The 13298-nt window shown below is 42.7% G+C and overlaps 1 protein-coding gene across 6 annotated transcripts in view; it reads right to left on the reverse strand.

Moving 5' to 3' along the window:
- RNPC3 (RNA binding region (RNP1, RRM) containing 3) overlaps positions 1 to 9107 on the reverse strand; it is a 38148-nt gene extending 29041 nt beyond the window's left edge. For all 6 annotated transcript variants that reach the window (XR_012160365.1, XR_012160364.1, XM_073356869.1 and 3 more), the window contains exons 1-5: positions 8799 to 9107; positions 6406 to 6453; positions 3157 to 3275; positions 1448 to 1531; positions 563 to 674 (exon numbers count right to left, since the gene is read on the reverse strand). Coding sequence is in view for 4 of the 6 variants with exons in the window: in XM_073356869.1 (XP_073212970.1) it covers positions 563 to 674; positions 1448 to 1531; positions 3157 to 3275; positions 6406 to 6453; positions 8799 to 8996 (561 nt within the window). In the remaining 2 variants the exon portion in view is untranslated. The remainder of the gene's footprint in view (positions 1 to 562; positions 675 to 1447; positions 1532 to 3156; positions 3276 to 6405; positions 6454 to 8798) is intronic.
- Between the last annotated feature and the right edge of the window lie 4191 nt (positions 9108 to 13298).

The raw sequence follows: 13298 nt of genomic DNA on the forward strand, positions 1-13298 counted from the left end.
TACTGTAAATTAGCTAAGTACCCTGGGTGAGATCCCTACTTGTGTATACTGGTGTAGCTCCCCTGAAGTCAGAACTATGCCAATTTACACCAGCTGAAGAGCTAACCTCATATGAAGCTCACCTTATGAAGTTAACATTCCACTATGAAGAAATAAAGACTAAAATTAAAATGTAGCTAATGAGTTAGCAATGGAGGCCAGACACCTGACAGTGGCTAAGTACAATTAACACAAAGGGTTTGCTCTGAGCCAGTTTACAGTATTGGGTACCAGAGTCAAAAACAGTACAAAGAAATTATCCAGTGGTGTCTTCAATGCTAGTGAAATTACATCCACTTCTTGCCAACTAAATCTTCTCTATATTTATCTCAACTTATTTAATAGTAAAATGTTAACTCATAGCACTGGAAAATCAAGTCTTAATTATCCACAGGAACTAAAGTAACAGCAGTATTCTATAGGATAATAGCTACTATAGTATGTGTTACTTTAAAAAAAAAAAAAAAAAGGAAAATATTGGTGTTTGACTTGTATTCCTTTACTTTTCCCCTTCTTCACTTACCTGTACATAAAATTTAGGCACGCTTGCTAAGGCATTTGCTATATTTGCTAGGATTGTACTTGAAGGCGGTGGATATAGATATTTGAGGCAAGAGTTTATAGGAAAGGTTAGCCTGGGAAAAAATAAACATTGGAGAAAATTTTAAAAACCAATAAACCAGGAGCAACATCAAATAATCTTACATTTCTTGAACCCTACAGGTAAAATTAAAGAAATATTTAACTTCCGAAATACCTCTTAAAATACATCCTCAGAGCCACCTATGGTTAATAGAATACAGCACTCCATAAAATGCAGACATCTCAGCCAAAAAGAGTATAGCACAAAACTCAACCTTGAATTTCAGAACTTATCTCCTGTCCAGAGTTATCATACTTAATGATACAATACAAAAACAAATAAAACCCACTGGAAGGGATATTAAACCTCATGTTTCAGGGCTTAAGCTGATCTCTGACTACTAGGATGAGACCTAACAAAAGGAGGGAAATAGATTACTCCATCATCTGTCTCCTGCAGGATTCTTAATACCTTCCTCTGAATCATCTGATGCTGGCCACTATTTGAAACAGGATAGTTGGGCTTTGAGTCAGATCCAGTATAGCAATTCCTGTACGTTAAAATATGCTAACCACAACAAACTCTAGACAACTTTGACTTTTCTTTCCTCAGTTTGTAACAATTACAGTGCATGCCCCCCGCCCCCCACCACCAATAAGCTGTGTGTGGTTACACATCCATATTAAATCTCCAACTCCATTAACCCATATGCACATATTTACATTATTAAAACATTAAGTAAGTATTTAGAGGATAGGAGGCTAATTCAGTAACTATACTATGCCAAGAATATAATAGTTAAGCAGCCAAAGAATCAGTACTTACCCATGGCTGGGAGCAATTCCATTCTCTATTTTAGGACAGCTTGGCTCTTTCCGTTCTCTCTCTTCTTCCACTGGTTCTTCTGGCCTGAAAAATAGATTAGTATTAATTAAAGTTGGGCAAAACTCCATGAAATACGTAATACACAATGCCCAGAAGAAGAGAGTTTCTCTTGTAACATTCATAATTTATTTCAGAATACAATGGGTTAGTCTACTGGCCTTTACAACTTTTGTAGACAATGCTAGTACTGTAATTATAGCACCTAGACCTTTAAGACTTGTCCTGAGCTCTTAAAAAAAACAAATAAATTCAGAGTTAAATGCAACAATGTCATATTACCTAATGCTTGGAGGTTTGTACAATACCAAAGTATAACATTATGATTTGAGAAATATTTCAGCTTTATTTCTATTTCTCTTCTTTTGTGTGTACAAGTCAAATGTTTATTTTATTCTGTGGTTGATTTTAATTATATGTAAACACAAATTTGACAGACAAAAGCTTTTTATATTTTGTATAATGTAAGTAATCAGGCAACCAGGTAGTCAGATCTATTCTGATTTAAAAATTCATAATTATATCTTGTGACCTGAAATCAAAAATTTAGAATTTTTAAGTCTTTCATTCTTTTACTTGATCCCCTTATGTGTCTTTGGAAATGAAGTATTATATGAAAGATTATAAAATGAGACCCAAACTATCATACTCCTTGGTTATATACCTACAGATTTAGAATGAATGGGGCTATTTTGAAGAATAATCACACATTTTTGTATTGTATTGAAAATTTTAAAAGTAAGTTGATAATATGAATAAATCACTAAGGCCCAAGCCTGCAAGGAGCTCCATGAAAGGGAACTGTGCACTTGTGCAGGAGTTCCTCACAGGACTGAGGCTAGTACAGTCAGATTCACAGTGGAAAAGGGCTCAGGAAACCTCCCCACACTGCTATGTGCTCTGTTACAGACCCACAGAGAATTGTAGCCCATGAGCTATGAGAAGTGAAAGATATTCCATCCCTAACATATGGGTCTTGTGTGGGAACAGTGGATAGCACATGTGGAGATCACTGAAGGACTGGAGACTTACTCTGCAAGTGGAAACCAGTGGGACTACACATCAATTAGGGCAGTGGTTCCTAAACTTTTTCCTCAGTCGCCAACAACCTATGGGAGCGCTGGGTGAGGTGGAGAAGGGGCCCAGCTTTCCACTACTGAGTGGTACTGTGACCTTATATGCCACGTCACAATGCCCAAAGCAGGAAGCTGGCCCATCCCCAGGAGCCACCACTGTGGGGTGAGTGCAGGGCAGGCTCGCTCTCCAACCATCCCTCTCCTTCATGGATTGCCCTCTGCACCAGACCTGTGACCCATCTACAATCTTTCCATGAGCAACTGGTGAGTCAAGACCAACCATTTGGGAAATGCTGGATTAGGGTACTATTCTATATAATGGTGGCACAACTGGACCTGAAGTCAGTAATGTGGGCAGGATTTGGGCCCTCAGTCTAGAGATCTATTATTGTTCTTACTGTAGAAACTGAATTCAAATATGTTAATGTTTTTAAATGGACATGTTTTATTTTATGACTGAAAATAAATGACAATTAAGATATTGTGAACACATTTTAAAAATGTTTTTTCTTATTGTTATGGTCAAAGTTATAAAAAACTCTAAACACGGAAACAAGCTATTATGCACATACATACCTTTTATTTTTCTCTGAGAGTGAAGGTTGGCTAAGAACATGAACATTGTCTTGCTCCCTTGCAAATTCAACAACTAAAGTGTGGCCTAAAAGTCTCAGCTGATGTAGTCTTGACAGTGCCTTAAAATAGCCACAATAGCAAAAAAGAATATGAAGACTCAGTTAAGTTAATATAAATATTTAAATACATTCCAATAAAAATAATATTTTCATCATTTTTCAAGGCTCAATTTTTCTTCCTAACATACTGCCCCTTGCCATTTTATTATATAACCTGATTTTCACCTAAACTTCTACTATATACAATAGAACAGGCAGAATCCTACCATAACACTTGCCAACCTGGGTGGAAGTTGGTTTTGGAAAGGGAAAGACATTAACTGTATTAATTTTCTGAAGTGCTAAGTCAAGGCTGTCAACAGTCAAAGATTTAGTGATTACATGTTTTATTTTTAGCTTACAAAGATCAAGCCTCTTTGGTTATAGCAAGTTATTTTTTGAAAAATGTTGATATTGTATAGGAAAAATGACTCCTGTATCAATATTAGTAACACACTCAGATATCCTTCAAATTAGAAAGCAAAATTTAATTATTAAACCAAAATCTATTCAGCTAATCTGTTGCTCTCCATGTAGAACTTAAATATTCTATATTTATTAATAGAACAATGATTAAAAATAGACTGGTAGAATACCTGGAAAAATCATGATATGATAGGGTCTAACCAGTACAGTTTCTGCAAAGGTAAATCAGCTCTCACCAATTATTAGAAGTCTTTGAATATGTCAACAAAGCAATGAATGAAACAAAACCAGTTGACATAGTGTATGTAAACTTTCAAGAGGCCTTTGAGGGTATGTATGTCTACACTGCAACACAAGCCCATGCTTGAGGCCAGGCTCAGGCCTAACCTGCTTTGCGTCTACACTGAAATTGCACTAACCCAGGACCTAAGTTCCGTCTAAGCTGTGCGGCCGAGCAGGGGCCCAGGGCTGCGGCGGGGAGAGATGCCCTAGACTTGCGGCAGCCGGGGTAGAGGAGCCCCTCTCTTGGCCCAGGTCCGACGGAGCTGCTAGGGAGAAGAGCCCCTCCCTTGGCCCAGCCCAGCCAAAACTGCTCCGGCTGGGGAGAGGCACCCCTTCCCCAGCCCTGAGCTGCTGCAGCGAGGGGGGGGGGGAGAGTCCTCTCTCCCCACCGCAGCCTTGGGGCAGCCTGCACTCCAAACCCCTCATCCCTGGCCCCACCCCAGAGCCTGTACCCCCCTGCATCCCAACCCTCTGCCCCAGCCCTGAGGCCCCCTGCACTCCAAACCCCTCATTTCTGGCACCACCCCAGAGCCTGCAGCCCCAGCCAGAGCCCTCACCCCCCACTGCATGCCAACCCTCTGCCCCAGACCTGAGCCCCCTCCCACTCCCAACCCCTTGGCCCCACCCCATGAATGTTATGTGTCACACATCACCTCCATATTGGTGCACATAACAAAATTCATTCTGCACATGGATGTAAAACATTAGAGGGAACACTGCCCAGGGCTCAGACCCAGGGTCCCAGGACACCACCGGGGTGGAGGGTCCGAGCTCGACTTAAGGAGAGACCCAGGGCCCAAGCCCTATTGCTTTGCAGCGCAGATACAGCCCCATTGACTTGGGTCCCAGGAGTCAGATGAAAGTATCCCAAAATTCCATGGGACAACTTCCTTAGTCCTTTCTATCGCAACCGTCTACAATCCACTCTATTAAAAATGGAAGCCACCCACCCTTTGCAAATGGCAGCAGATCAGATCAGCATTCACCCATTTTCTTCTGATCACTGATCTGCAGGCACACTATCAGAGAACCTTCTCGGTTTGCAATGGAGCGCAATCCAATCAAACCTTTTGCACAGCGAGCTGGTTGCGTGCAGGGCAGGCAGTAAAGTTTTCCCACAGTGCATCATGGTTAGAGCGCTAGAGCAGCCATATTTTGTGGGGGAGAAGGGACACTAGGGACTTTGGGATATGGTTACTTTGACTCGGGTCTGTGCCCTGCACTGTGGATGCCAGAGTCCTAGGTTTGAACCTGGGTTATAAAAGTCTTAACCTAGGGTTAAAATAGAATGTAGACACTCAAGAACAGTGCACCCAACACAGCTTAGTGGACTCAAGTCCCACTAATCCTGGCTTTAAGTTGCAGTGTAGACGTAGGCTGAGAAATTTCTTCCCAAGAGGCTACTAAAGAATCTAAATAGTCATGTGGTGAGAGGGAAAGTATTGTCATGGATCAAAAACTGTCCAGGGAAGACCGAGGAACTTTTAACCAAGCTAGTCAACACAATAGCAGAAGTTGAATATTAATAATTGTAAACTACTCACTCACCTTATAGGATTCTAACCATATCAACTCAGGAAAATACGGAGGCCTCTACATACTCTATTGTATTGTACTGGTTGTAGATAGCATGGTTCAAATCTCATTGCATACAAAACAATGCTCTAGAACCAAGATTCCTGAACTGTGAATTTATGAAGCTCTGGCAAGTCAGCGAGCCTGTATTCTGGTGAGCAACTAGAGTTGATAACTAACATTTTTGTCACATTTGTGGCATGATAATAAAGAACAGCAGAGCCACTTGAAGCCAAGTCACTATTCAAATGACACATTCAACACCACTTTCTTGAAAATTATAGTATGCAGCGTGGCCTAAAACTGGATTCAGAAGAGCTGGATTCTATCTCTAGCTCTTCCACTGGTCAGCTGGGTGACACTGAGCAAATCACTTCACCCGTCTGTGCCTCAGTTTTCCCAACTGTAAAATGGATATAATGAATATTACCTCCTTTTCGGTGGAATATGAGATCTGCCAACAAGAAGTGCTATATAACATTATTATTACCTCTCTACCTTGTTTACAAGGTGCCTATCAACATGGCAACATCCCCGCTCTTATCAAAATAGGACAAAGATTTTTTCAGGGTGCAGTCCCGAATGTGCACACTTCACCACCTGTGAAGTCCTTTAGCAGATGTTCTAGCAAACATTCAGTTGTAGTTGCACACACACTTTTATGTTTGCTATAACCAAACCTGTGATATAACAGTGTTTGTTTTAGTCTGAATAGCATGCACATACTTGAAAGAAGTTTTACTCTACTTTATTTTGGCATTTGTTTTGCATCTTTTTCCCAAACTCCCAATTTTGGGAGATCCAGGAAATGTTAAAAGTTAGCTGGAAACCATTTGCTAAAATATTTAATGAAGAGCCCAATACAAACCTTTCCAGCTGAATTTTCATTGGGGAAAGTAGCAAAAGCTGTATGTTTCTGGAAAACAAACAATTATTTGTCTGTTATAGTTTTTTTTAGATCAGAGTATGAGAGATCTCAGACATATAAACAAACTTTTGGACCACAGTTTTTCCCCAAAGATTTAGCACTAGAAATTACATTTAAATTAGATTTTAAATTATAAATGAAAATTTCAAAGTTAATGAATTATTTGCAGGTTTCAAGGTTTCTGGTTTTTAGTCTACTAAATGTATGTTTAGGACAAGAGATGGATGACCAGGGAGTACATGGCTCACAAAAAGGAACAAGAGGGAGGAAAACAGTCAGCTCTGTGTCCATGAAGGCAATGGAGCTCTGCAAAGAGGTAAAGGGTTGTGGGGAAGAAGTGAAGATTTGCCAATGTAAAATTAAAGCATGCTTAGTTTGTGGCCAAGCAGATATTGGGGATGTTTATCAAGCCCTGATTTTCACATGAGTATATCATCTCTAAGTCATCATAATTGTATATTAGACATATTTTATGATCTAGGCTTTTCTAGTGAATAAAATTCAAGTCAACAGTGCCAAGTGGTGGAACATCTTCATCAAAGTAATTCTTACGAACACTACTTTCCTGTTACAAAGGCAACATCACACCTAATGCTATGTTCTGAAATTTGGAAGATTTTCTGCTTATTTTCGAGCATAGATGATTTACCTCTTTTTCCTAAGTACAAGCCACTTGTTCCAAAGTACTGCCTCAGATTTCAAATCTGAAACAAACTATCATTCAATTAATAGTTTAGACTTCAGCCTAAAGTTGTATTAGTTGGCATAATTTTATATGTATATACTGGAACCAAATTTTACTATAGTTTATTTTGGCATTTGTTTTCCATCTTTTAACAAAGATCCTACGAACACTAAAAAACACATACTTAACTTTATTTTCCCAAGTAGCTCCAGTAATTGAATTTTAGACTGAGGTTTAAACATTATAGTCTGTTATAGTGAAAAAGCATTAAGGATCTAACAGAAGATAATAAAGAAAATTTACATTTCAAGATGACAGACCAAGTATATAATAGGGCATTTACTACATCCAGTAAATTGAGCCCCTCTATTGTGGAACTGTCCAACATAAATTAAGCGCACTAGTTCAGGCTTTTAAATCATCTTGCAGTTTTTTAAAAACAATTTGGCTTTGTCACCTCTAACCAACAGTCCACATATCTTGGATGTCTGGGAGATCTGAAGCATCCACTTGCACCATTATAATAGGATTTTGTAGTGATAAAAATTAAGTTAGTGTTTGAAATACCTTTATTTAATATAAAGGCCATTCTCAGATTTCTGGTTCAATGGGGTTTGACAACTTTTAACCCCAAACTGGAATCTCTGTTTTTACTCCTATAACCCTGAAGGCTAACCCCACTATACATCAATAAAAACTGAATTTGTGTGGTTATTTTCAGAATGTTTTCATAATAATATTGGGCATGGGAATCATATTGCATAATTTTGGTGTATTATTTAGGGTTGAATCAAATCTTCTGTCATCCATTTATCATTGTCACAACAAAAGCTCGATCCTGAAATAAGCTCTATGTGGACAGACCCCTGCATCTACCTGGAAGCCCACTGAAATCAACTAAGCTCTGTGAGAGAGCCAGTCGGGAATTTTTCAACATGTTTTGAAGTTTTATGGGAACGTAACAGTTTCAACAAAACTTTAGTTGGGTCCAGGATGGAGAGATGGGAGGATGCCCGAGAATAACCTGGCGAAAGTGGCGATTAGGGAGGGTGCTCCGCTGCACTGTGGGAGACGCAGGTTCAAACCCCTGCTCTACCAAGGGAGCTGTTGCTCGCTGTCCAAATTACATATGCAGGGACTGGTACCTGGGTCGCTAGCCCCAGCGCCGCCGAACCCCATACAGATCTAATTCTGCAGCAAACAGTTGCCAATAGCCGGGAGGTTCCGCCGCAAACACAGTTATTACGGAGCGGCGCCGAGGCGGCCGGACAAGAACAAACGCGTCTCTGGCTCCAAGAAAGGGGAAGGAGGGGCCAGTTCCCCCCGCGGGTCAGGCACCCCGCCCCGGCTCCCTTGCGGGGGTGGGGATGCCGAGGCTCTTGTCCTCTCCCCGGACCGGAGACGGCCCTTCCCCACCCCCTCGGGGGCCGAGGCTTCAGGGGAACGACGAGAGAGGTGGAGCCTCCTCTCGCAAGTGGCGCCGCCCGAGCGCTGGAGGAGGGGGAGGGGCTGGGGGTAACCTCACAACCTGCCCCGCCCGTATCAGACGCTACAGGGTCACCCTCCCTCGGGAACCCCGCCGGACGCGACCCCCCCTCCCCTCCCCTCCCGCCCGCCCGCCCGCCCGCCGGCCGCTCCCGCTCCCTACCAGCCGCCCCTGGTCGGACAGGACCCGCACGGACGCGGCCCCGAAGTGCCTCAGCAGATCCTCCTTCTCCGCGGCCGTCAGGTCGGCAGGCAGGTGCCGCACCAGCAGCGTCCGGCTCCGCCGCCGCCGCCGCCCCACGGACGGGGGCCCTCCCCCTGCCGCCGCCTTGTCCTCCTCAGAGCCGCCAGGGGCCGCCATGCCGCGGGGCGGGGGTGTGAGATCCAGGGTCGGAAAGGCCGTGCCAGCCCGGCCGCGACACCCGGCAACGGCAGCTACAACCCTCGCGAGAACGCCGGGGGTGAGGGGCGGGGAGTACAAACCTCCCGAGAGTCTCTGCGCTTCCGGGTTGTTCCGGCGCGCGCCCAGGCTGCTCTCGCTCGGCTGACGAGGGGGCGGTCCCTTGGGAGGCGGGCACGGAGCGGAGCCTGGGCGGGGCTGCAGGGGTTCAGGGGCTTCGCTCCCGTGTTCCCCAGCCTGGCGAATCGCGGCTGTGGCTGGCTCGCTGACTCCCCCTGCCGGCGCGGTGCCGCGCTGCGCAGTACACGTGGGTCCGAAGTCACTTCGCTTTCAGAACGCGTCCACCTGGAGCTGTTCTGGGGCAGCTTTGCTCCGCACAGTTATCAGTTGCCCTGTGTAGACACGCCCTCCGCGCCGCCTGCTGGCTGCTTGGCGCTGACGAATTAGATCAGCCTGGCTGCGTTGCGCAGACTGTGAAGAATGTTGAACCCTGTCCCTAGCTGAGTCCCCTACTTAGGCTAACCGAACTCCTGAGGTTCCCCCCCCCCCCCCAGGACACAAGTGATCCAAGATGGATTCCAACCGGGGGAATCATCAGTGTGCACCACGCACATCAGTGTCTGCATGTGTGCAAAGCAGACATTAGTACCAACCAGGTATCGCCTGCAAAAGCAAACATAGTTGAAGAGTACATATGTAGCAGCGTGCTTTTCCGCACACACCTTGGGCACATCAGGCATAGAGGTGGAAATAATCCCCAAAAAAGTTACCATGGAAGGAATGATGGCAGGTCATTTTTGTAGGGATGACAGGTGCAGGTATGGGTAGATGGTATGTCACAAATCACTGGGAGGTCAGCTGCTGAATTTGCAACGCTGGTGGTGGCTCCAGAAGGCTTCAGAAAATTCTGCTATGTTAGTGTCTGTGTTCAAACATGGATAAATGACCTTTACTTACTTACTTTTTCTCACCATGGCAATAGCATTACAGCATTTTCAGAGGCAGCCAGAACTTTGAAGATAATCGAGGCCTAGGAAATAAGTCCAGTGCATGGCCTGTAGCAATATTAAGTCTGGAGTATTCCCACTTTCAAAGTCTCTTGGAAATATAGGTCCGGCATCCAGCTGCTGTGAGTGGAAGGGAGGGAGGTGTTACAAAGGCACATTTGTGATGGTTTTATGTCTCTGCATCCTACTTCAGCATCCTGTTTATGTTGGCCTGAATTTTAGTTTGTTCCTAGCTCATGGTGCAGGAAAACTTTTCATTTAGGAGAAACTTGAATTGGTCTATCAGGTTTCTAGGCAGAGCAAACTTCCCAAATTCATCCCATGTAGCTCATTAATTCCAGTCACTAATCTGCTCCTCAGTCACCAGACAACAAAACAGTTCCATGACACCAATGGATGATTTTCTCCCAGAAGCCTAGAACAACTGTTCTCTCTTCCACTTAGGGATCTCAAGCAAGTTCACATCTTCCAGTGCTACCACATACTAAAAAAATGTTAAGACCATCATCACTTGTACTGGTCTGCTGTCCCACACCTTTCCCCTTCTAATTGCACTTGCCATTGTCCTGATGAGGAAGAACTCAGAGACTGGGCAGAGACATGCAGAGATGGTGAATGCATACTAAGGAGATAAAAGTTAAAGGGGAGAAAGTTTACATTATTTTTACCTTGGATATAAAAGTAATGTACTGATTATTTGCTTCTCAGGATGTTTACTCTGAGGCAGTTGGACTGCCAGTGTTCATTTTTACTGTTTACTTTATGGCAGCTGAGTTTCCAGCATTGTTCACTTTGAATAATTTGCTTTTCAATCCCTTGCTGTGTGAATACTTTGACACCAACAGAGAAGGAGCAGAACTTCCAAACACACATTTTAATGAAGAATCAGCTTGACAGTACACATGTGAGATAATGTCATATAGAAACACAGACAGTGCAGTAATATTGTAACATTGTATTCAGATAATTTCACTTTCCTCTTCTTTCATTTCTCCCTTCAACCTAGGGATAGTAAAGGTCACTCGTTCCACTCTATGTGTCCCACTCCTCCCTCTCCCTCCCCTCGCATTCTGTGATGCCCATATTAACAATGTACAGAAGGGGATCAGATTAACATTAACCTAGCAAAACACATGTCTGTGATTTCAGCTATAAATATTTCCTCCCATTTCAGTCATTGCCGTGCCAACCCATGACTTTACCTGGAGCCTTCCAGGCCCCTTATTATAGTTCTTCTAACTTAATCAATCCAGTTTGTACCAGTCTATTTGTCTCCAACTTTTGCTGACTTTTAGAAACAATTTTATTTCAACAGATTGGAGTTGGACTTCTGTTACTTTGGACAACTTAGAATTAATGAGATGAGGCTGCCACCCCTTGTTGGACATTTTTCATCGGGGGATGCTAAATGGGAGCGGAGGGGGGGGGCACATGGACTGGTGTGAGTTTTACTGTCCTGGCTTCCACCCTACCATTTCCTGAATCCTGAGATCCACCAGTTTTCCAATAGGTCTTCATCAAACATTTCCTAAATTAAACTAAGTTTCAAAACTTTGTCTGCTTCAGACATGGGAGGCTTGATAAACTTCATAGTTGCAGACCAGTACAGATTTTGACAGCACCTAACTGGCTGTGATTGTGTGTGTCACTTTCAAAGTTCTTTACTTAAGAAGCATCTATTTCTAAAAAGTTTGTTTTTCTGAGATGCTGGAGAGGAGAGAGGAGAGTTTAAAAGTTAAATAGGTCACTCAACTCAGCAGTTATGAATGAAATGGATAGAACAAATCAAATGAAATGTGGTATTGTATCAAACTATGCCTCACAAGCTGCAAAGGCCCAAAGGTGTGATAGATCCAAGATAAAGGAAGCCAAAAGTTATTTATGAAGGAAACTTGAAGTTGTGGAATTCCTTCCTTGAGTGTAAATGCTGTTTCTCTAACCAGAATTTTCATGACTTTCTGTTTTAAAGAATTTAACAAGAAGTGAGAAGCCACAATATTTGTGTGGAATATAGGTACCTTTGAGACTAAAGTGAAGTGAAAGTGAAAACACTTGAAAGCCACTCATGTAGATGCACATTTTTTTCTCTTGTCTTTGGTGGGCTAGGAACCAGTCAAATAGGTCTGATTTCACCAGAGACTTCAGAGCTTTACTGTTAAAGAAATAAAAAAGAAACTAAATATGACCATTTTAACAAAGTTTAAAAAAAACGGATATTTTTGCAAATTTTTAAACTGTACAAGAAATTTTGAAGCAATTTGAAGATTGCCCCCATCTAGTACCAATGCCATCCCAAGCAGCTATTTGCAAACAAATTCTAAACACTGAAAGCAAGTTCACAGTGAAAATAACTGGCCAATTTGGAGGTGAAGTGAACATAAGTTTTCATGAACAGTGAAAATGAAGTTTGAGTTAATATTCATGTTGATGCACTTAAGATGAAAGCATTTCTTCATGGGCATAATGCATAGTGCTTTTAGATTTTAAAAACATTCATTCAGTTGTCTGGTTGAGGTGTTATTTCCTGATGATAAATTCACAATTTTGAATTGATGCTAAGTTGCCTAGTGGCAAAAGGAGTTACATTTTCTATTCAAGAAACGTTCTCTTTCATAGTTGTAATGTATAATGCCAAATTCTCTGTAGCATGGGCCTGTTGCACCAATCAGATGGTGATAAAGGAGCCATAATCTAGCTTCAAATTCCTGAGTAGAACTGTGCCACAGGTGAGACTGCTCCTCTGTCCAGTGCTTAATTTGTACCAGGGCTGACAGCTCTAGGTTTGCCAGTTCAAAGTCCCAGCACCTCTGGGCTTGCTGCATCAGTTAGCAATATAAAAAAAATTGCTTGAGACCCAGCACCTCTTTCATTACAAACTAAGCACTGCCTCTGTCCCCCTTTCCCAGCTCCTGTCCAGTTTAGGAAGAAAGGCAGTAGGAATGGGAAATGCACCACCAGTGGTGCAATTTAGAGCTGCATGGCAACAGCTCTAAATCCTGCCAGGGTCAGCTCTAAGAATCACAGAGTTGTAACTGGCTCTCTGAGGGTCCCGTCTCTGTTGCACTGAGCAGAACTCCGGTATAAGAGATAATCTTTCCTATAGTGTTTAGGAATAGTATTGGCATAGTTTTAAATTCAAATCAGTTCTTCTTGTTCAAGAGTATCAAACATGTTTCCGAGTAACTCCAGTATTCCTTGACGTCCTATTCAAGACAGAAAATCACCACATTGTGCATGTCTCATTTATGTACTTAGT

This window comes from Lepidochelys kempii, chromosome 8, assembly GCF_965140265.1.
Source record: "Lepidochelys kempii isolate rLepKem1 chromosome 8, rLepKem1.hap2, whole genome shotgun sequence".
Classification (NCBI taxonomy): domain Eukaryota; kingdom Metazoa; phylum Chordata; order Testudines; family Cheloniidae; genus Lepidochelys; species Lepidochelys kempii.